The sequence below is a fragment of the Petromyzon marinus genome, unplaced genomic scaffold (genome assembly GCF_048934315.1).
Source record: "Petromyzon marinus isolate PM22_M1 ecotype Great Lakes invasive population unplaced genomic scaffold, UKy_Petmar_22M1.pri1.0 PM_G_Scaffold_45, whole genome shotgun sequence".
Taxonomy (NCBI): Eukaryota; Metazoa; Chordata; class Hyperoartia; order Petromyzontiformes; family Petromyzontidae; genus Petromyzon; species Petromyzon marinus.
In genome coordinates, this window is record NW_027422997.1 from 580,001 (window position 1) to 605,120 (window position 25,120).

The following is a 25,120-nucleotide window of genomic DNA, read 5'->3' on the forward strand; positions in this document are numbered from 1 at the left end:
CGCCACGCGCAGCGATTTGGCAGTTTATTTAGAAGGACTAGTCCATCTATGTTCTGAAAAGAGGAGAGGGGAGACGAAAAATTAATGTATGCTGTCTGAAAGCCACAGTAAGCGTGAACAATCAATTAAGACCTGTTCACGCTTACGGTGGCTTTCAGACAAGATACATTAATTTTTCGTCTCCCCCCTCTTTTCAGAACATAGATGGACTAGTCCTTCTAAATAAACTGCCAAATCGCTGCGCGTGGCGCTGACGTTTTTTAATAAATAAAAACACTGTTTAAAAATAAATAAATTAATGCAAACCGACACACCTGATGACGACCGTTTGTGTTATGGTCGAAACGTCGTGAGAATTTTTATAGTTTTATATCATTTTATTATTTTATTGTTTCCCTTCAACGTGACTTTACCGAAAGAGCTAAGAATATCAACATTCCGACGTTGGACAAAAAAAATATATATTCGGTGACGTTTCAGGCACTGCCCCTTCTGTCGCTGGTCACCTTAGCGCTGCAAGGCCGGTGCCTACGAAACGCTCCTCTACAGCTCTGCGAGCACCTTGCAGAGCGAGCTGAAGGAAGTGGGCCGTGTACTTGGTCGTGTACGCGTGCCGGTAGGACGAGCCTCCAGCCGGGGCGTCCTCACGCCGCGACAGCCACAGGAAGTAGTCCACGAAGTGCGCCGCTGTGGGCGTGCACAGGTTCCAGTCGAGTGTACACAGCAGCAGGAACTGTGCAGGGGGGAGGCAGACGGGAGAGTGGGCTGGCACGGCACAGCTGCCACCACTGCGTAAAGCATTCAGTCCGCCACGCTGCTGTGTGTTGCCTGGAGGGTTTATTTAACTATTCTAGATTTAAAGCTTTCGTGACTGCAAGGATCCATACTCTTTGGTTCTATTCGGTAAAGTCACGTAGGTAAAAAATAAAACAACAAAAATCACGACGTTTCGGCCACAACACAAGCGGCCTTCATCAGGTGAAGGGATCAGGCTGTCTCGAGGACAGCGCTGGAGTGAAACACAGCCACTCTCAGATCACGGATATTTAAGCTGTGTGCGAGGAAACAAGGTGCCTTGACAAAGGAATTAGCATAAAAATTTGCATTTGATTGGCCGACTTAGCATAGAAGTGGTGTACGTGCGGGTGAACATGCCGTTTGGCGCGGGGGGGAGGGGGAGTTTACATATTGATGGTGTGAAAAGGGAATTTAAGAGCTGCGAAAGTTTGGGGTACCACTACTTGAAAAATATACTGTACCATTGAAAATTAGTTTAATGTTTAGTTCGATTTAGAACATCTTTCCAATGGTTGCTTAACTAGTTGGGTTGGTGCATGGCTCGCAAACAGTTCAAATGTCTGGTCAAGGAGTCAACTCGGCCCTTCGTCTGCACGGGTAAATGCAATGACCGTCATATTCTTTTGGGTCTTTCGGTAAAGCCACGTAGATTGAAAAAATAATAAAAAATATCACATTCCGATCGCAACGCAAGCAAATCGTCACGGGGTGATTGTTTTATGGAGAGACTGAGCTCCACCATAGGAAGGGAGAATTTCCTGCACTTGTTCCAGCGCCGTGCAAATAAATGAGCGCCACTCCACGTTCATTTGTCAGGTCTGCTGTGGTAATGTTATTCCGCAGCTTTTGCCTTCCTGTTATCTAGTAAGAAGACACGCTTCTATATTCAAATTCGGGCTGTACATTCAAATTGTCTACAGAATAATTAGTTGGCATGAAACAGAGATGATGTGTTCATACTCTTTGGGTCTTTGACGGTTCGATCGCAACACAAGCAATCACCTGAGGACGACTGCTTGTGTTGCCATCGAAACGTCGAGATTTTTTAAATTATTTTTCCATCTACGTGACTTTACCGACAGACCCACAGAGTAAGATTGTAAAGTAACAAGACAAAACAATTGGTTTCTTGAATCAAATCGTGACCTTGAATCATGACAATGCACAGAACGGTTCTGGGGTGAAACATTGCATGCCGAATTAATAGGGGCATGCAGCTACCTCCGTCTGCTGCAATTCCTCCTTGGACAGACTCAGCCCTTGCTTGGTCATCACCTCCAGCCGGTTCACCCAGTCCAGTCGTGGCACCTGCTCATCCATCTCCTCGAACTTGGCTGCGCAGGGTGTCAGGGACACGCATGCCGACGGTGAACAAGCGACCAAGGGTGCAAGCGAGAGATGAGCGAGTGATCGGGTGGGTGGGTGGGTCACGTGAGCAATTGACCGACCGGCTATAATGAGGTAGCAGATTGAGCAGGTGTAGAGGCAGCGGACGGTGATGTCGTGGCGGTCCATGAACACGTCTAACATTGCGATGGCCAGGTGGTGCGTGGCCACACTCAGCTGCAGGCGCTCGCTCAGCGTTGCCAGGAGGTCGACGAAGTGGCGACGGAGGTGCAGCTGGGGCGAGCGTGCGCAAAACCGAGGCAGCGACAGCTCCTGCGAGGGGGAAAAAAAACGAGGACGCGGGGGTTGGGAGGACAGTTGGGACGCTGTGGAGTTGGGTCAAGAGGTCAAGAGGTGTTTTGAAACGATAATAGATTACTCTGGGGGTCTAAGGAGGCGACGCGCCCGGTTACGGTGGGCCACAGCATTTAATTGTCGCCGTCACGCAAACCAAGAGTGACAAAACCCACGGCCAAATTGTCTCCCTGTCCAAGCGAGTGAAAGATGGCGAAGAACTCATTCGGTAGTCCTCAGCCTACGATGAAACAAAACCACGAGGTGTGGAGATCCGTAGCTCCAAAGCACAGCCACTTTTATTCTTCCACAAGGTACCGTGTCGCTCGTGTTATAGTCCCCGGAGAGATAGGGGTCCGGGTGGACCCGCTGGCCAGGATTGAACTTGCAACCTCCTCGCTGCGAGTCGAGCACTCGAACGTACGTGCCGTGTAAATCAGTTAGTAGGATTTGTGTCTGCGTGTAGGAGGCCTATTGATGAGAGAGGCGGATACCTTCTCTCGAAGGACGCGGTAGATGTCATCTGCCAACTCGCCTTGCCACCACTCGCTTCTGTCCATGTCTTGGTCCGTCGCTCGCGCCTCGTGCTCAGGAGTTTATTACTTGGACAGGCACGTGCTGGGTACACACAAGTGTTCACGAGTGGAGTTTATTACTCGGACAGGCACGTGCTGGGTACACACAAGTGTTCACGAGTGGAGTTTATTACTCGGACAGGCACGTGCTGGGTATACACAAGTGTTCACGAGTGGAGTTTATTACTCGGACAGGCACGTGCTGGGTACACACAAGTGTTCACGAGTGGAGTTTATTTCTCGGACAGGCACGTGCTGGGTACACACAAGTGTTCACGAGTGGAGTTTATTACTCGGACAGGCACGTGCTGGGTACACAAAAGTGTTCACGAGTGGAGTTTATTACTCGGACAGGGACGTGCTGGGTGCACACAAGTGGAGTTTATTACTTGGACAGGCACGTGCTGGGTGCACACAAGTGTTCACGTGACAGATTTGACGTCACAGCTCACTTGCCGTGCAAAAAATAAATGCATTATTGAGCTCCCCCCCCCCCAAACAAAATAAAATGTATTTGTATAATGTTTGCACGGTGTACAGTCTGGAAAGTACCCACATGGCAAATTTCCAGTTTGTTGCATGTGGAGAAGTACAGACAACACACACATTCACAACTTTGCCTATAATATATATGGAGATTACCACAGGTTATACCCACGGGCACTTCGTGCTCAACAGAACATTAAGAATAAAGGCAGAATTTTCACAACACTTGGAAAATAAACATTTGCAATTTTTTGCAACAAAAAAAACAACACATTTTCCCATGCGTAAAAAAAATGCATTTGTTATTGACACGTGTGCAAACTTCATAATGTGTTTGCTTGAGCAAGACCGATTACATTATTGACGAAATCTTAAAAGTGCTCATGCTAAACCGGTTTCCAAACGTCTCAAGCTCACACCCTACCCCCGCTATGCATGTGGAATAATGTAAAAAATGTGTCCCGTTATGATGAAAAACAAAACAAAGTCTTACCAAACACTGTCCATTATTACACGGCGGGAAGGGAAATCGTTCAAGTAACAAACCGTGATTGTTTTAACGCCTCAATATGTCACGATATAGTCTTAATACAGCAAGTCTCAAGTCTTTCACGGTAACTACGGCCGGAGCGGGCAGCACGCAGCCACGTGGGAGTCGTCACGTGATGCAGCCGCCGACTCCCAGGACTCTCTACGCCCCGGAAGTGCTGCTGAGCGCCGGAAGCTGGAGGTGACGCGCCATCTGTGAGCCAGGGACTCCTGATTGGATGAGGTGTGGGCGTGGCCGACACCCGAGGGGGAGGCGACGGCCAGGGGATAAAGGGGGGGGGGGGGGAGACCCACAGAGACCCATACTCATAGAGACCCATACTCATAGAGACCCACACAGACCCATAGAGACTCATAGAGACCCACAGAGACCCACACAGACTCACAGACTCATAGAGACCCATACTCACAGAGACCCACAGAGACTCATAGAGACCCATACTCATAGAGACCCACACAGACTCACAGAGACCCACACAGACCCACAGAGACACCCACAGAGACTCATAGAGACCCACAGAGACACCCACAGAGACTCATAGAGACCCACAGAGACACCCACAGAGACTCATAGAGACCCACAGACACCCACAGAGACTCATAGAGACCCACATAGACTCACAGAGACCCACAGACACCCACACTCACATAGACCCACAGACCCATACTCATAGAGACCCACACAGACCCACAGAGACACCCACAGAGACCCATACTCATAGAGACCCACACAGACACCCACAGAGACCCATACTCATAGAGACCCACATAGACCCACAGAGACCCATAGAGACCCACACACACTCACAGAGACCCACACTCATAGAGACCCACACAGACTCACAGAGACCCACATAGACTCACAGAGACCCACACTCATAGAGACCCACACAGGCCCACAGAGACCCATACTCATAGAGACCCACAGAGACCCATACTCATAGAGACCCACAGAGACCCACAGAGACCCATAGAGACCCACACAGATACCCACAGAGACCCACACTAACAGAGACCCTAAGTAAAACTAAACTAAGTGTATTGCCACCAGGGTGTAAGGGGGCCCCCCACTGAGTTGCTGTGCCAATCTTGGTCCACGCGAGCGGCCTGCCCTGCACCAAGTGAAAGCAGCTCCGTCAGGTCGCTCGTCACGTGGCAACGGCTTTAGAGCGGCCAGGAGAATATTCCTCGCACTCTTAAGACGCACCGCTCGGATCGCTAGGGATGGGTTAGCGCGTCTCCCACGTGCATGTGAATATTCACAGAGGGTGAACGTGGATGTAAGATAATTTTGTCGTGACGGTGCTCGCAGCTGCTGCGAGCTGCTAAGAGACACTTGCCCCTACAGTCTGTTAGAGGCCACACGGGGGGCCTTCACTGGAGGGGTTTGCTTTGCCGCACCAACGCTCCCCACACACACAGTGCACACACGGTGAACTCGTAAAGTGATGACAGGAAACGATGAGGTTAAATGTGCAAAAGTTTAATATATTAAACGGCAATAAACGCATTCAAGAGTGCGAGTGAGGTAAAAAAATAGAATTTCTACATTGAGGTAAACATTTTTTTTATATTCTGAGGTAAAAGCAAATCTTTTTTACATTGAGGTAAAAAAATAACATTCTGAGGTTAATTTTTTTATAAACATTCTGAGGTAGACAAAAAAATATTTTGAACATTACGAGGAACATTTTTTTTTACATTCTGAGGTAAAAACATGAACATTAAATTGTCCTTAAGGAGACATAAATTAACAAACGCTCTCTGTGTATCTATCTGTCTCTCTCTGTCTCTCTGTGTATCTGTGTCTGTGTGTGTCTGTGTGTATCTGTGTCTGTGTATCTGTCTCTCTGTGTCTCTTTGTGTGTATCTCATCTCAGTCAGTCGACCCGTGGCACCTGGGTCTGCCCCGTGACCTCCTGCCAGCGGTCGTTCGACACTTCACGTGGCCTCAAGGTGCACATGTCCTGGCACAAGCGTCGTGGTGACGCGATTCGCCACTTAGTGGCGAATGGCAGTTGTTGTTATTGTTGTGCATGTCTGTGTGTGTGCGTGTCTGTGTGTGTATGTCTGTGTATTTTGTACCATCGGACACTCCACCCCCACAACTCCCAATCGGTGATGGGGCAGTTGTGGAGAGAGTGGAGAGTTTCCCATACCTGGGCAGTGTGCTTATGACTGGCTCCAGTTTAACAGCAGAGGTCTCCCTCCGAATCAGTCGAGCGCCAATATCTTTGCATCGGTTGCGTAACGCTGTGTGGAAGCTACCTGGTCTGTCGCTCCGCACTAAGCTTCAGGTCCTCTCGGCCACGGTCATTCCCTCCCTTCTCTACGCTTGCGAAACGTGGACCCCCCTAATGGAACATCTTCGCCGGTTAGAAACATTTAAGCTGGCCTGCCTACGATCCATCCTGGGTTTAACCAGACTGGATTGTGTGAGGAGCTCACAAATCCTTGAAAGATCTGGGCAAGGTCCCATCGGTGAGCTCCTCCAGTGGGCAAGGCTGCAATGGCTGGGTCATGTAGCCCGCATGCCCTGCCACCGCATGCCGAAACAGCTTTTGTTCGGCCGGATTGAGGGGGCTAAGCGGGTGCGGCACGGGTTAGAGAAGAAATGGAGTGATGTGGTACAGGAGGACGTGGAGCTGAGTGGACTTGCCGATGACTGGTACCAGCGGTGTCAAGATCGGCCTCTGTGGAGGAGGCTCGTGAAGGATGCTACTGGGCAGTTGGAGGTAGTCGCACTCCAACAACAATGGAGGGCGGAGGAGCGACGCTCAGAACGAGCGGAGCGCCGGGTGGCTAAAGCACAGCAGGTTGGCACAGTAGGAGGCACAGGTGGTGCATCAGCCAGTCATCTCAGTCAGTCGACCCGTGGCACCTGGGTCTGCCCTGTGACCTGCCAGCGGACATTCTGCACTTCACGTTGCCTCAGGGTACACATAGCCTGGCACAAGCGTCGTGGTGACGTCACCGCCACTTAGTGGCGAATGGCGGTTGTTGTTGTTGTGTCTGTGTGTGTGTCTGTGTGTGTCTGTTGTGTGTCGTGTCAGGACAGGAACGTGTGCACCACAGAGTGGATCTCCCTGCGGCAGAGTGGGCAGGCCATGCCACGCCGCTGCAGCTCCAAGGCGCAGCGGCGGCACGTGGCAAGGTGACCGCTGTCGCCGTGAACTAACGTGCAGCTACGCGGCTCACTCCGGCACACCACGCACTCACCCACGATAACACCACCAGCACCACCCACACCACCAGCACCACCCACACCACCAACCACACCAACAACACCAACACTACCACCCACACCAACACCACCACCCACACCACCACCATCACCCACACCAACACCACCACCCACACCACCGCCACCACCACTGCCACCACCACCCACACCAACACCACCACCCACACCAACACCACCAACCACACCAACACCACCACCACCACCCACACCACCACCATCACAACCACCACCCACACCACCGCCACCACCACCCACACCACTACCACCACCACAACCACCCACACCACCACCCACACCACCACCACCAACACCAACAGCACCGCCACCGGTTGGAGCGCAAGATGGAGAGGAAGTGGTGGAGGTGGTGGTGACGTTGGCACCGGCTGAAGGGGAAGAAAAAGAAGAGAGTGAGTGAGTGAATGTGTGAGTGTGTGAGTGTGTGACTGTATATGGGTAGCGGTAGTGTAGTAGTAGTTAGTGCTACGTCGCGCTATGAACCCGGGGAGGGAGTGAGAAGGAGGGAGGGAGTGAGGAGGAGGGAGGGGAACTTCACCTCGCCTGCTGTCGGCCGTCACTATGGAGAATGACTTCACGAACAGCGCTGCCACCGAGTGTCTGGAAGAGAGAGACAGGGAGATCCAGGCTGCGTTTGGATGCAGGCTCTATCTCCCGCCCCTCTCTCTCTCTCCACCCCTCTCTCTCTTGTGCTTGTTTATTTTTATTTCACTTTCTTTATTATAATTTTTCTATCTACGTGACTTTAGTAAAAGAACCAAAGAATATTCACCCACTCAATCACTCGCCCACTCACTAAACAGCTCACCCATCCACTCAATAATTCACGCCCCCACTCGCCTTCCCACTCACTCACTAAATAACTCATCCGCTCACCCACACTCACTCACCCACCCACTCTCTCTCCACCCTCTTTGTATCTCCCTCACCTGGGATCTCTGAGTGAGAATCCCTCCACACCAAACACCTCCCCCAGGGGGTCCCCGCCACACCTCACCAGGTACGGCCTCTCTACATCGTAAAGTTGTCTTCGCTTGATGTATTGTCCCACGTAGTGGTGCGCCTACGTGGGACGCACACACACACACACATGCACACACGCATGCATGCACACACACGAGTGGGTAACTGAGTGGGTGAGTAGGTGGGTGGGTGAGTGAGTGGGTGAGTGAGTGGATGAGTTAGTGAGTGGGTGGTTGAGTGATTGAGTGGGTGAGTGGGTGGGTAGGTGAGTGGGTGGTTGAGTGATTGAGTGGGTGAGTGGGTGGGTAGGTGAGTGAGTAGGTGAGTGAGTGGGTGTGTGGATCAGTGAGAGAATCAGTGAGTGGGTGGGTGGATCAGTGATTTAGTGGCATGGGCGGAAGAGATGGACTAGTCAGTGAGTGGATGGGTTAGAGGGTGAGTGGATGGGTTAGAGGGTGAGTCGAGTGAGTGGTTGGGTGAGTGGATGAGTGAGTGGTTGGATGAGTGAGTGTTAGTGTGTGGGTAAATGGAGTGGGTGAGTGGTTGGGTGAGTGGGTGGCTGAGTGAGTAGGTCAGTGAATGAGTGGTTGGGTGAGTGGGTGGGTGAGTGTAACGTCTGTACTATGTTGAACTTCTTTCGCACCGCACGTAGCCATGTGTGATAATCCTGCAAATCCAAATTATACAGCAGGTGTCAGGTTCGCGATGGAATCCACGACCTCCTGTACACCAGGCGAGGTAGTCAACATCTCCTAGCCACCCTGATAATGATGATGGTGGGTCCCACGACCTCCTGTACACCAGGCGAGGTAGTCAACATCTCCTAGCCACGCAGATGATGATGGTGTTGGTGGTCGTGATGGGACCCACCTGCTCCCACGTGAATGTGTCGCCCTCGACACCGAACGACTGCAGCAGACGAAGCATCGCAGGCACCGGCTTCAGCTGCATCCCAGCGGACAGAGGAATCACGGAGCCACATGTCATCACTCACACAGACACAAAGGTCCCCCGTGTAGCCACGGCAGGCTATAGGGGCAAGTGCTGTTAGCGAAGAGAAGCACCTATCAAGGCTGCCGGCACTGTGGCACATGAGGGGGTGGGTGGCCAGCACCACGCCGAACCGCCTTTGTCTCCCCAGTGGCTTTGTTTACTACGACACACCGCTACACCAGCTACTCTTTTGAGTCAACCTAGGGGAGGCCCAGGACCGATTGTAGTGTATAGTAGTGTATATTACATTGTAGTGTATAGTAGTGCATAGTGTATAGTAGCGTATAGTACTGTAGTTTATAGTAGTGTAGGGTATAGTGTAGTGTATAGTAGTGTAGTGTATAGTAATGTAGTGCATAGTAGTGTAGTGTATAGTAATTGTAGTGTATAGTTGTGTATAGTGTACAGTGTATAGTTGTGTAGTGTATAGTAATGTAGTGTATAGTTGTGTATAGTGTACAGTGTATAGTTGTGTAGTGTATAGTAATGTAGTGTATAGTTGTGTATAGTATAGTGTACAGTGTATAGTATAGCGTACAGTGTATAGTATAGTGTACAGTGTATAGTATTGTGTACAGTGTATAGTGTGCAGTGTATAGTGTACAGTGTATAGTATAGCGTACAGTGTATAGTATAGCGTACAGTGTATAGTAGTGTACAGTGTATAGTAGTACACAGAGCACCGGTGAGCCCCCCTAAAAGCGATTCACCAGAATGTTCCTGTGAGCTCCAGCAGCGGCCAGAGACAACCTGGAGTCACCGGCACTCATCACGGCAACTGTGGAGACAGCAGGAAGACAGCGGCACTCGTCACGGCAGCTGTGGAGACAGCAGGAAGACAGCGACACTCGTCACGGCAGCTGTAGAGACAGCAGGAAGACAGCGACACTCGTCACGGCAGCTGTGGAGACAGCAGGAAGACAGCGACACTCGTCACCGCAGCTGTGGAGACAGCAGGAAGACAGCGGCACTCGTCACGGCAGCTGTGGAGACAGCAGGAAGACAGCGACACTCGTCACGGCAGCTGTGGAGACAGCAGGAAGACAGCGACACTCATCACGGCAGCTGTGGAGACAGCGACGTGGTGGGGGGGGGGGGGGGGTGAGTAATGCTCAGCCGCCGGGCACGGCTGACGACCACCTCGTGGGGACCGCCTGTGTCGTGAGTCTATGGGTCTCTGTGTGAGTCTGTGGGTCTCTGTGTGAGTCTGTGGGTCTCTGTGTGAGTCTGTGGGTCTCTGTGTGAGTCTGTGGGTCTCTGTGTGAGTCTGTGGGCTTATGGGTATCTGTGTGAGTCTTTGGGCCTCTGTCAGAGTAAATTGGTATCTGTGTGAGTCTATGGGTATCTGTGTGAGTCTGTGGGCCTCTATCAGAGTAAATTGGTATCTGTGTGAGTCTATGGGTCTCTGTGTGAGTCTGTGGGTCTCTGTCAGAGTAAATTTGTCTCTGTGTGAGTCTATGGGGCTCTGTGTGAGTCTGTGGGTCTCTGTCAGAGTAAAACTGGTCTCTGTGTGGGTCTATGGGTCTCTGTGTGAATCTGTGGGCCTCTGTCAGAGTAAATTGGTATTTGTGTGAGTCTATGGGTCTCTGTGTGAGTCTGTGGGCCTCTGTCAGAGTAAATTGGTATCTGTGTGAGTCTATCAGTCTATGGGTCTCTGTGTGAGTCTGTGGGTCTCTGTCAGAGTAAATTTGTCTCTGTGTGAGTCTATGGGTCTCTGTGTGAGTCTGTGGGTCTCTGTCAGAGTAAATTGGTCTGTAGTGATAGCAAGTACCGCCACAGTCAGTATGCACTGCTGTAGTGATAGCAGTTACCACCACAGTAAGTATGCACTGCTGTAGTGAGAGCAGGATCCACCACAGTCGGTATGCACTGCTGTAGTAATAGTAAATAATGCTATCGAGTTGGTACATACCGCTATATAGAGTTAGTAGATACTAAAACAGTCAGACTATACCACTACAGTCAGCAAATACTGCTACAGTCAGCAGATACAACTACGGTCAGTAGCTACTAGAGTCAGTAGGCACTACTATAGAGTGAGTAGATACTGATATAGAGTTAGTAGTTACTACTATAGTCAGTGAATACTCCTATAGAGTCAGCAGATACTACTATACAGTTAGTCGTTACTACTATAGAGTCGGTAGACACTACTGTAGGGCCAGTAAATACTACTACGGTCAGTAGTTACTACAGTCAGTAAATACTACTAAACAGTCAGTAGCTACTACTGGCTCAGTAGATACTACTGTACAGTCAGTAGATACAACTACAGGGCCAAGAGATACTACTTATTCTGTTGTATGTAGGCTGTGTAGGTATATACAGGACTAGCTGTACTACCCAGGCTTGAATTCACCACACCCGGCCGCCTTTGTCTCCCCAGTGGCGATGTTCACACCACAACAGTTACTCGTTAGAGGCTGAGTCGACCTAGGGGAGGCCCAGGACCGGTTCAAATAATCGTCACCGGTGGTGGCCGTGAGCGGGAATCGAACTCGGGTCGCCGGGTTCGTAGCGCGGTGTAGCGCTAACCACTACACTACAATGCATTAGGCTTCCACACACAGACACAAACACACAGACACACACAGACACAAAAAGATCCCCCATATAGCCTTAACAGACTGTAGGAGCAAGTGCTGTTAGCGAGCACCTATGAAGGCCGGGACGGTACACGAGGGGGTGGGTGGCCAGCACCACGCTCGACCGCCTTTGTCTCCCTAGTGGCAATGTTTACACACCGCACCAGGTACTCATTTGAGGCTGAGTCGACCTAGGGGAGGCCCGGGACCGGTTCAGATAATCGTCACTGGTGTTGGCCGTGAGCAGGAATCAAACCTGGGTCGCCAGGTTCATAGCGCAGCGCACTAACCGCTACACTATCGCTCCCCACAACACACAGACACACACACACACAGACAACGCTAACCGCTACACTACAATGCGTGACGCTTCCACATGCACGGGTCACGTGACAGATTTGACGTCACAGCTCACTTGCCGTGCATAAAATCTAGGCATTATTGAGCTCCCCTCCCCACCCCTAAAAAAAACACAAAAGTGTATTTGTATAATGTTTGCACGGTGTACAGTCTGGGAAATACCCACATGGCAAATTTCCAGTTTGTTGCATGTCGGGAAGTACGCTAAACATTTCGAACAGACAACACACACAATCACAACCTTGCATATTTTTATATATATGGAGATAAACAGTAAGAGCCAATTTGTTAATCCATTGCCGGACGAGGGTCTCCCCACGCCGCCCCGGGTCATGATTTGACCATACTTCACCACGCTCGTCCGTGTGGCGGCTTGGTGGAGGAGGGTAGCGTAGACGTGGGAGCGTAGTGACATTGTACTCTACAATGGATGTTGCCCCCACCGCTCCTATGCCACTCACCAACGTTGCACAGTCCCGCAGCCGCCTAAAACAACAACAACAACAAAGTCCCATCACAAGGGAGAAACACACAAATAGAGATTCACTTCGAGTACACTCACCACCACGTAGCTGTCAACCTCTATCAGTGCCCCTACCTTATTACAGATCAATTCAGACCATATCGGCCACCACGTGTCTTTATGAATATCAACGTTCGTCCTGCGAAGTCCCATCACAATGTAGAAACACAAATAGACAATACTGTTACCAAAGCATGTTTTTTTGCCCGTATTGAAACGGCTGTACCCCGTATGGGCGTGAAAACTCAATGTCTCTGTACAAGAATACGGGGTAAACCGTACGGGTTATGACAGCTGTGATGCATCAAAAGATAACTTGACCCGTGGTTGTGTTACCTCGTTTAACCAAAGGCTTCAAACTCGCGTGGAACAGCCCGAAACCCAAAGCATGAGGACAAATACAAGGACGGGTATATCACGAGAGAAAAAAACCCCTACATATTTACCAATAACACTGCCCTTAAGTGTAAATTCTGTGGTGCATAATCGGGCAATGGCCCTTTTTCATAACGCCTCTGTTACTGACGATTGTATTTCAGCCTTTCTTCTTACGACTGCTGCCTGTGTATCTTACTGTGAAAACAGTTCCACAAAGCATGTCTAATTCTTTATTTTCTTTGTGACAGACTAGGCCCGAGACGCCAGGGAGGGCCTGAATGGCCTGGATTGCCTACCGAGAAGGAGACGCCTTCCCCGGCGGGGAGCAACCACAGCCTGCGGTGTCACCGCCGCAACGGGGGTCACACAACACCGGATTTTTTTGTGGTCAAAATTTTTAAACCAAAACACCCACTTACCCACTTACCGGTTCGCGTGAGTTCAATCCTGCTCAGAGTTTTAAGGGGCGAGAGGAATTGTTCGTGCAAGTTTAGGGGTGGGTGGGGGTGGTGAGTCGTTATGTTCCGAACAGTTTAGAAGCGTCCTGGGAGCCGCGCTTGAGGCGTCAGCCATTGGCACTTGGGAGCTACCACTCCCAGCCAAGGGTTGACGCTCAAACTATCAATCTTATACTTTCACTTCCATCGCATAATTTGAATCGTATTTACTCAAACAATATATGCTGAATGATCTACTGTGATAGTCACGGTCGCTCAGTCATTGTATTGCTGTTGGAGATGTATATATATATTTTAAAAAAAATATTACTGCGTCTGCGACCCCCCCCTATTTAAAGCGGTAAGTTGGTTCGTTCCAAATGATGACGTTCACACAACGCGATCAAAGTTCGGAACGCTCTTGCAGAATTGTACAACATTTAACTCCGAAAGTTATCGCGATATGGCGATACTACGATATTACATAATCATATCCAACATAAGCGTATTGTACAATTTGTTTCCACACGGCACGTGCACACACTCAAAGCACTTGCAATTCAAATTTCTATTTAAAGCTTTCGTGACTGCAGGGATTCATCTTCTTGGTTATTTCGGTAAAGTCACCACGTAGAATGGAAACAAAAAAAAATTTGATCCCCTGCTGATTTTGTACGTTTGCCCACTGACAAAGAAATGATCAGTCTATAATTTTAATGGTAGATTTATTTGAACAGTGAGAGACAGAATAACAACAAAAATCCAGAGAAACGCATGTCAAGAATGTTATAAATTTATTTGCATTTTAATAAGTGAAATGAGTATTTGACCCATCAGAAAGATTTCTGGCTCCCAGGTGTCTATGTGTACACTGTGTGTGTGTGTACACTGTTTGTGTACACTGTGTGTGTATACACTGTGTGTGTGTACACTGTGTGTATACACTGTGTGTGTGTCACTGTGTGTACACTGTGTGTGTACACTGTACACTGTGTGTACACTGTGTGTGTACCCTATGTGTGTACGCTGTGTGTGTGTACACTATGTGTATACACTGTGTGTGTGTACACTGCGTATGTGTACACTGTGTGTATAAATTGTGTGTGTACACTGTGTGTGTGTACACTGTGTGTGCACATTGTGTACATTGTGTACATTGTGTATACACTGTGTGTGTACACTGTGTGTGTACACTATGTGTATACACTGTGTGTGTGTACACCGTGTGTACGCTGTGTGTGTGTACACTATGTGTATACACTGTGTGTGTGTACACTGCGTATGTGTACACTGTGTGTGTACAGTGTGTGTACACTGTGTGTGTGTGTGTACACTGCGTATGTGTACACTGTGTGTGTGTACACTGTGTGTGTGTACATTGTGTGTGTACATTGTGTGTGTACACTGTGTGTGTGTACACTGTGTGTGTGTACACTGTATACACTGTGTGTGTACACTGTGTATACCCTGTGTGTCACTGTGTGTACACTGTGTGTGTGTATATATACAGTGTGTACCCTGTGTACACTGGGTGTATACACTGTATGTACACCGTGTGTACACTGTGTGTGTATACTGTGTATACCCTGTGTGTGTGTACACTGTGTATGTGTACACTGTGTATGTGTACACTGTGTATACACTGTGTGTACATTGTGTGTGTACACTGTGTGTGTACACACTGTGTGTCGCTGTGTGTCACTGTGTGTGTCACTGTGCTTGGCACAAGCGTCGTGGTGACGTCACCGCCACTTAGTAGCAAATGGCGATTGTTGTTGTGTCACTGTGTGTGTGTCACTGTGTGTGTACACTGTCACTGTGTGTGTGCGTCACTGTGTCACTGTGTGTACACTGTATGTACACACAGAGTGTACACACACACAGTGTACACACACACAGTGTGCACACTGTGTGTGTGTGCACTGTGTGTATACTGTGTGTGTGTGTACAGTGTGTGTGTACACTGTATGTGTACACTGTTTGTGTCCGCATTGAACCGAACCCCCGGCAAGGCCATCTACTTAATGACGAGAGAAAATTCACACGAAATGTACTTTTCAATGAAGTCTTCCAGATGTAAATTGATACAAGCTTTTAATGAGGAATTAAAATTTCTAATTCAAAGCACAACACAATTCAAAGATGTTTCATTTTAAAACTTCAAAACGGAGCACGGGGTACTTGCGTGAATGCGTCCTTCGTGTGCAAATGTTGTGACTTTCCTGGCCTGAAGGCCGTCAATGTGTTGGACCATTAAATGGTGCACAGCGTCTCAACAACAGCAGTGGGGTTTGCTTCAACCGATGGTTACGAACATCCAGGTGTGAATCAGCAAGGAGCATTTCTAGCCCTAGTTAGACAAAATCTACGTCAACACGTAAGACAAAACTACAATTCGTGTTGTAGAGAATGTACCTCCTCCTATACGTGTAAATTTCAAGTGGTATGCCTTGTAACTGATGAATGATCCGAGCGTGCTCCCTATTTCAAAGACAATGAGTTGCTAGAGAGGCAGACGCTTCGTGAAACACAAAAGTACCCTTTGACCTGTATCACAAGAACAACGGGTCTCACCTGAGTTCTCTGTACAGGTTACTTCCAAAACACACACGCACTTTGTCCTAACATCACTTCTTCTTTCGTTCTTTCGGTAAAGTCACGTATAGCATTGTGATATATAACGACTTATTGTTGGTAGCTTAGTTGATTGGAGAATATAGAGTTTATTGATAACATTAAGGTAATTTATATTTTAGGTTTTTTTTTATTGGTTTACTATATAGTACTGTGAATATATAGTACTGTGAATAGCTCAGATGTGTAGGCCTTGACTTCAACATAGTCATTTCTGTGACCAGTCACTAGCTAATCACTCAGTTATTTCAATGCTAAATTCGCCTAGTTATTTCAATGCTAAATTATCCTGTTTGATTTGTACTAAGTGCCTCGGTGAATGTGTATGCTCTGACTTTAACGTAGCTATTTCTGTGACCAGTTACAAGCTATTCACTCAGCTATTTCAATGCTAAATTCTATGCTAATTCCTTTGTCAAGGGGTGCCTCTGCGGATGTGTATGCTTTAACTTAGCTATTTCAATGCTAAATTCTATGCTAATCCCTTTATCAAGGGGTGCCTCTGCGGATGTGTATGCTTTAAGTTTTAACATAGCTATTTCTGTGACCAGTCACAAGCTAATCATTCAGCCATTTCAATGCTAAATTATATGCTAATTCCTTTGTCAAGGCGCTTTGTTTCCTCTCACACAGCTTAAAGGTCGTGATCTGAACGTGGCTCTTTCACTCCAGCGCTGTCCTACCAGACAGTCTCGTCCCTTCACCTGATGAAGGCCGCTTGTGTTGTGGCCGAAACGTCGTGAGAATATTATTGTCGTGTTATTTTATTTTATCAATTTATTATTTTATTCTCATTCTACGTGGTGGTGACTTTACCGAAAGAACCAAAGAAGAGGAAAAAACCCTCTTATTATTATTATTATATTTTGGTACTGGCAAAAGGAGGTCTAATGATGAAACAAAACATCATTGGAGCAATCTGATCTCATCTTGAAGGGCCACCGTTGGCCTCCAGCCCTCCAAGTAAGGCACTTGTGTAACGTGTCTCTCGACAATAACACGACCGATCACTGTCGACTAACCAATGGAGCTTGGCTCTTTAAACTTATCAGCCAGTCTTTTCATTTGTGGGTGGGTGTGTGTGTGTCATTAACTTTGATCATTGATTCTTGTCAACACCACTGGGTACAAAGTTAATAAGTAACTATTTTTTTTAACAAAAATTAAACAGATAAACCGCAACACACACACTCACATTTCATTACGAGATTTATAGAAATTTATAAAGTAACCTGTTTCGGAATTTGCCACTTGCTGGTTTTATCCACCATCAATTTATTACGAGAACCCTGTCTATATCTCAGATACAAATTCAGTGTAATGACAGTTCATTAGCTGATTTATATGAGAATAGGTTTTCCCATTTTTTTCTGGCAACAAAACAGGTCACATTTAAAGCTGAACTTTGAGCTGAAATCCTTCCAGAATGCGAGATGTTTTTTTATCTTGCATTATTTTCACACTTATTGTGTATATTGAGCATCGCTTTGTGAGAAGTCAACAAATGTAAACTGGCCACCATCAGCAACGTGGAATTCCAGGCTACAGATACAGGGTGGTCCAAATGTCTCACCTTCTCAATTGAATCCTCTAAAGCTTAATATTGTAATAAGGAGGCTTCATTTAAAACGCAACATTTAACATGCAAACGACAAATATGTTAGGGGGTCAATTAATTTTGTGAGTCACAAGACATCAGGACCACTCTGCGCAGCGCTAGTTCAGGATCTACAATGGGAGTAGGGCGCCACCCAGCGTCGCTTCAACAGGGTCGCAGCCAGGGCTGGAATTTAACACCAAGGAAAGATTTACATTATGAGACCTTTGCCAGTAACAAGATATAGTAATAGGTTTTACCCTTTTGACTGGCACAAAAACTGACACCTTTATTCAAGGCATCGTGTTTGCAATAACCACAACACAAGCAGTCAAAATGCAAACAAAAAGACAACTCTGATAATGATATTATTGGCACTGTCCTTGAATTTGATTGGTTCACACCGGAGACGGCTTTTCTTAGAGCCCTTTAGTCTCCACTGGTGTTGGACCAGAAGACGCAAAAAGGCGTCACACAACTCAGAAACAGCGCACCGTCAGAGTATTGAGGGCTCGGGGTGAGCAATTACATTATGAGACCTCCTTTGCCAGTAACAAGATATAGTAATAGGTTTTACCCTTTTGACTGGCACAAAAACTGACACCTTTATTCAAGGCATCGTGTTTGCAATAACCACAACACAAGCAGTCAAAATGCAAACAAAAAGACAACTCTGATAATTATATTATTATGCACTGTCCTTGAATTTGATTGGTTCACACCCGAGACGGCTTTTCTTAGAGCCCTTAGTCTCCACTGGTGTTGGACCAGAAGACGCAAAAAGGCGTCACACAACTCAACAACAGCGCACCGTCAGAGTATTAAGGGCTCGGGGTGAGCAATTACATTATGAGACCTCCTTTGCCAGTAACAAGATATAGGAATAGGTTTTAACCCAATCAAATTCAAGGACGGTGCCAATATTATTATTATCAGAGTTGTCGCTTTTTTGTTTGCATTTTGACTGCTTGTGTTGTGGTTATTGCAAACACGATGCCTTGAATAAAGGTGTCAGTTTTTGTGCCAATCAAAAGGGTAAAACCTATTACTATAACAAGGAAAGTCATTTGCCCTCCCCTACCCCCCAAAGACTGTGGGTACAGTCTGTGAAGTTTTAACCTGCAATTCCCACAGTATGAAATATTTCTTCATACGTCATCCCACTGTGCATCGCCGATTAATCGTGGAGCGTTAATCCACAAACCGCACAACTTCTAAGACTCGGCAAAGCAAGCTGTAACCAAAGTTGATTTGTGGGTCCATCGTTCTGAAGCGAATTTGACAGAATCACTGGTGCCGATTAGACACGGGGACATTGACAAAAACAAACGCATTGATGCATCGCTCAATTTTTTTTAATGAAATAAAAAACATCGATTTTACACGAACAGATTCAGGATAAAAAGATCAAAAACATTCAATGAACGATTTACAGGAGACAGCGAAGTGATTGTTCAGAAGTAAAGTTAATTATCGTAAAATAACGAATGATAAAATTAGCCAACCGTCTAATAATTAATCGGAAGGCTGTGGTTGCAGGGTCAACACAAACGGACTGTTACTTTTCAAAATATAAAGTAAAAAATTATTATAAATGCCTTTACGTTAAATAAAAAACATTACAATGGCACAAGGCTGTTGTTGAAGGATCAACAATCAGTCGAAATCGTAAGGTTCCCCATCCCTTAGTTACTGATCCGTGGCCAAGATAGGTTGCATGGATTAAATCCCGTAATCTCTCCTGTATAAAATAATAACAATCATAATGAATGATTGTGACTTGTCTGTCTACTGCTGTATTGTGAACTCTACTGTAATATTGTATTTGTTACTGATGCGTTCTGATCTCAAAAAATATTTTTTTTTTACAAAGTGAGCATTTAGACGGTGCTCAATCTCCAGTTTAAGAGCTCTGAGCCACGTGGTGGAAATTCGACATTACTATGGCGGGGGCAAGTAACCCCACTGTTGACTTCTCCTCCACAGTGTGTTACCTATTGTATCTACCCCCGACAGATGATGGGCTGATCCAGTCTAGGTTGTCTTCATAATTATGCCGGAAGATGCAAATACAATACCTTTCGAAGCACCGCACATTATTTTTGCATGTTGAATATTTACCGCCACTGTAAATATATAATTTATAATGCATTTAATCAATGCATTTAATCAATGCATTATTGCTATAATGTTTTAATACAATCGTATTGTTATTAAGGTTCGGGTCAGGATTTTAGAGCAGGGTGTTTCAAATAGGTCGACCAGATTTGAAATCGCTACGTCTCTGCAAACCACGAACTCTTCATAATAATCCACAATAAAGGTTTTCTGGGTTAGATCGCGTTATTTATAACTGTGTCATAAACCCTCCACCACCCGACACGGCCAATCAGCAAAAAAAAGCGTCACGTTGACAAAAGACAATTAAATTTCGATTTAAAGTTTTCGTGACTGCAATGATTCATCTTCTTTGGTTCTTTCGGTAAAGTCACATAGAATGAGAATAAAATAATAAATTGATAAAATAAAATAACACAACAATAATATTCTCACGACGTTTCGGCCACAACACAAGCGGCCTTCATCAGGTGAAGGGACGAGACTGTCTGGTAGGACAGCGCTGGAGTGGTGTTCTACCAGACAGTCTCGTCCCTTCACCTGATGAAGGCCGCTTGTGTTGTGGCCGAAACGTCGTGAGAATATTATTATTGTGTTATTTTATTTGATCCATTTATTATTTTATTCTCATTCTACGTGGTGGTGGTGACTTTACCAAAAGAACCAAAGAAAAAAGACAATTAGTTCACTACTTTAGCCCCACACCGGTGGTGGTTGAAGAGTGAATCCACAACATTTACAATGTTTGAGTAGTACCGTGACGTTACGCTGGTAAATTACATCCAGCGTCATCGGGCAATGCCACTTGAAACGGCGGGGCGTAGAGTTTAAGATGATAACCGCTAGATGCTTTCTCCCAGCGCACAAACATCCCCTAGCCTCAGCCATTGGCGAGACAACACCGCCTCAACGCTGGACAGGTGGCACTGGACCATGAGGCTTGGCGCTACACTCGTGGCCCCCAAGATCACCCCCCCCAGACATCGCCACACCCTGCGACTTGTCCTCGTGGGTGATACGTCAAAGACCCGTGGTTGCGTTTTTGGTGCCACCACCATCAGCGACTCATCTGGACGACCTCAAAAACAGAATCGCGGCAAGCGGTGTACTTGAGCGGAAGAGAAGACTTCGCTTTGAGAGGCGTTTTGGGACGAATTCAACTATTGTCTCGATGTTGGTGGAAGGCACATGGAGAATTTATAAAATGGTTAGTAAATCTTGATGACTCATTAAAGCGTTTATAACTTCATTAGAACTCCTTTGCCAGTACCAAAACGTAATAATAATAATAATTGGGGGTTTTCCCCCTTTTTTCTGGCAACAAAACTGAAACCTTTTTAACAAGGATTCACGTCTACTGCATTAACCACAATACCTGCAGTCAAAATGCAAACAAAAAACCTCACTTGGCGCCCCCGTGACTGCAAGGAATCGCCGCTGCCCGTGCCAATTCGGCGGGAGGACAGCGAACTAAACACACAAAAAATCTCTGGGCGTTAACCGCTCATGACCTTGTGGTTTTCTCTCTCTCTCTGTGTGTGTGTAGCTCAGTTATCCTGCAACATCAGAGTGCAGCGGCACATTGAATAACGCGCTACAATGACAACAACAAGAGTTTAAAGCGATTAGAGGCATAGACAGCTTAAAGGTCGTGATCTGAGCGTGGCTTTTTTCACTCAAGCGCTGTCCTCCAGACAGCCTGGTCCCTTCACCTGACGAAGGCCGCTCGTGTTGTGGCCGAAACGTCGTGATTTTTGTAATTTTATTTTTTTACCTACTACGTGGTGACTTTACCCAATAGAACCAAAGAGTATCTTACAGTGACTTTGTGTGTGCATGCGCAAAACAGAAAATCCAGTCTCGTCCCTTCACCTGATGAAGGCCGCTTGTGTTGTGGCCGAAACGTCATGAGAATTTTATTGTGTTATTTTATTTTATCAATTTATTATTTTATTATTCTCATTCTACGTGGTGGTGGTGACTTTACCGAAAGAACCAAAGAAGATGAATCCCTGCAAGTCACGAAAGCTTCAAATCGAGACGGTGGTGATGTTTGTTGAGCGTCTTTCAATACCGTACGTAGACAACCCTGCTAGTCGGAGGTGCGGGGTAAGAGCAACAACAACAAACTAAACACTCAGACAAGCGAGTTGTACAAGATAGCTACGCCGCTGATGTTTAATAAAATTACATTAAGCTTCTGTGTATCCAGGGCCCTTACCCCGTGTGGATGGATGAGAGGCTGAAGGTTCTGAAATCAGGAGACGCGGATGAGTCCTAAACTGTTTTACTTTTCTTCCTGCAAACCACTGCAACCGCTGCTTCGAGCCAGGGACACAGACGCAGAAACGACCAGGGCCATGTGTCTGTGTGTATGTATGTGTGTGTCTGTGTGTGTATGTGTGTGTGTATGTGTGTGTCTGTGTGTGTGTGTATGTGTGTGTGTATGTGTGTGTGTATGTGTGTGTGTATGTGTGTATGTATGTGTATATGTGTGTGTATGTGAGTGTGTGTGTATGTGTGTGTCTGTGTGTGTCTGTGTGTGTATGTGTGTATGTGTGTGTGTATGTATGTGTGTATGTATGTGTGTATGTATGTGTGTGTATGTGTGTGTCACTGTGTGTGTCTGTGTGTGTGTGTGTCACTGTGTGTGTATGTGTGTATGTATGTGTGCGTGTATGTGTGTATGTATGTGTATATGTGTGTATGTGTGTGTGTATGTGTGTGTGACTGTGTGTGTATGTGTATGTGTGTATGTGTGTGTGTATGTATGTGTGTGTATGTGTGTGTGTATGTGTGACTGTGTGTGTATGTGTGTGTATGTATGTGTGTGTATGTATGTGTATGTATGTGTGTGTATGTGTGTGTATATGTATGTGTGTATGTATGTGTGTGTATGTGTATGTGTGTGGGGAGTGATAGTGTAGCGGTTAACGCACTGCGCTATGAACCAGGCGATCCGGGTTCGATTCCCGCTCACGGCCAACACCAACAGTGACAATTATCTGAACCGGTCCCGGGCCTCCCCTAGGTCGACTCAGCCTCAAATGAGTACCTGGGAGACAAAGGCGGTCGGGCGTGGTGCTGGCCACCCACCCCCTCGTGTACCGTTACCGGCCTTCATAGGTGCTGCTCGCTAACAGCACTTGCCCCTACAGTCTGTTACAGGCTACACGGGGGATCTTTGTCTTTGTGTGTGCTCGCTAACAGCACCACTTGCCCCTAGTCTGTTAAGGCTACACGGGGGATCTTTGTCTTTGTGTGTGCTCGCTAACAGCACTTGCCCCTACAGCCTGTCACAGGCTACACGGTGGGGGATCTTTGTCTTTATCTGCAGCCTGCCCTGCATTCGCCAAGGGGGGGGGGGGTTGAGATCGCCGCGGGCTCAGCCTGCGACTCGACCTGCGGCGGAGCCCGCACGTGTCCAGCCTTCCATCCTGGGGCAAATGACTCAAAACAGCAAACCGGCGTTCGTCCAGCAAGGCGGATTGGCAAACGGCGTTTCGTGCGCTTTGATCAGCCGAGACTCACGCTTAAGAGCGAGCGAGTGAGAGGGGAAACTCTCACTCTTCAGCCGTTCGTAGTTTCTGGTAACAACAGATGAATTTCGATTTAAAGCTTTTGTGACTGCAAGGATTCATCTTCTTTGGTTCTTTCGGTAAAGTCACCACCACGTAGAATGAGAATAAAATAATAAATTGATAAAATAACACATTAAAATTCTCACGACGTTTCGTCCACAAGACAAACGTCGTGAGAATATTATTATTGTGTTATTTTATTTGATCAATTTATTATTTTATTCTCATTCTACGTGGTGGTGACTTTACAGAAAGAACCAAAGAAGATGAATCCTTGCAGTCACGAAAGCTTTAAATCATAATTTACATTTTCTCTGGCGCCATTCATATAATCGCATCACCGACCACCGTACAAAAAATTAATTACGAGATCTACATCGAAGAAGGAGGCATAAACCCTGCAGAAGGAACTCGTGAAAATGATTCCTGAATGCAGATATCAACAAAATGACACGTAATAAGCCAGGTGACTGAAACAACTACGACACAAAGGGCGTTTTGTCATGTTAACCAGGTCAAATTCAGCTCCTCAAACCAACCACGAGCGTAAACCGAGCCCCACCGACACTGAGAATGCGCTCCCAGCTCCTGGCGCGAGCCAAGACACCTCACACAAAGCCACGAGACACATTGAACCCAGGATACATTAGCAAACAAAGCAGCATTGTCTCGTGTATGTTTACGAGTTTATTTGAAAATGTATATATCACAATAATTTACAGTGTGTGTGTGATGTGTGTGATGTGTAGGGTGGCCTAACCTCCGATCCATCCTGGGATTAACCAGGCGAGGCCGCGTTGGCTGGGCTGTGAAACCCGCATGTCCGGCCACAGCACGGCCTAGCAGCCCATGTGCGTAGTGTCTGTAGCGTCTGCTGTGTATGTGTGTGTGGTGCGTATGTTGGGGTGGGAAGAGTGTGGAACGTGTGTGCGTATGCGGTGATAGCGGTGATGATGATGATAATGATACTAATACACATCTATCGTCACCCACCCCTGGCGCCTTCGTGGCTACTCTGCGGTGGAAACTCCACCGCAGAGCAGCCCAGTGGCAGAGGAAAGAGCGGATTGCTCGTCCCACACGAGGCGGTCCAAATCGCTCCTTCCGCTCGCTCGTCTCCCGTATCAGCACCTCCATCTCCTCTTCCTCCCCTTCCTCCTCCTTCCCCTCAACCTCCCCTTCCCCTCATCCATCTTCTCCTCCTCCACAAGCTCCATCTTCTCCCCCATGCTCCCCTCCTCCATCTTCTCCTCCACAACCTCCCCTTCCCCTCCTCCATCTCCTCCTCCACAACCTCCATCGTCTCCTTCCTCAACCTCCCCTTCCTCCTCCATCTCCTCCTCCACAAGCTCCATCTTCTCCCCCATGCTCCCCTCCATCTTCTCCTCCACAACCTCCCCTTCCCCTCCTCCATCTCCTCCTCCACAAGCTCCATCTTCTCCTTCCTCAACCTCCCCTTCCTCCTCCATCTTCTCCTCCACAAGCTCCATCTTCTCCCCCATGCTCCCCTCCATCTTCTCCTCCATCTTCTCCCCCATGCTCCCCTCCATCTTCTCCTCCACAACCTCCCCTTCCTCCTTCCTCAACCTCCCCTTCCTCCTCCA

At 47.3% G+C, this 25,120-nt stretch overlaps 1 protein-coding gene across 1 annotated transcript in view; it reads right to left on the reverse strand.

The window, feature by feature from the left end:
- LOC142917312 (cyclin-J-like) overlaps nt 1-2,130 on the reverse strand; it is a 6,673-nt gene extending 4,543 nt beyond the window's left edge. The window contains exons 1-2 of the mRNA XM_076061942.1: nt 2,020-2,130; nt 562-733 (exon numbers count right to left, since the gene is read on the reverse strand). Coding sequence (XP_075918057.1) covers nt 562-733; nt 2,020-2,118 — 271 coding nt within the window. The 5' untranslated portion in view covers nt 2,119-2,130. The remainder of the gene's footprint in view (nt 1-561; nt 734-2,019) is intronic.
- Between the last annotated feature and the right edge of the window lie 22,990 nt (nt 2,131-25,120).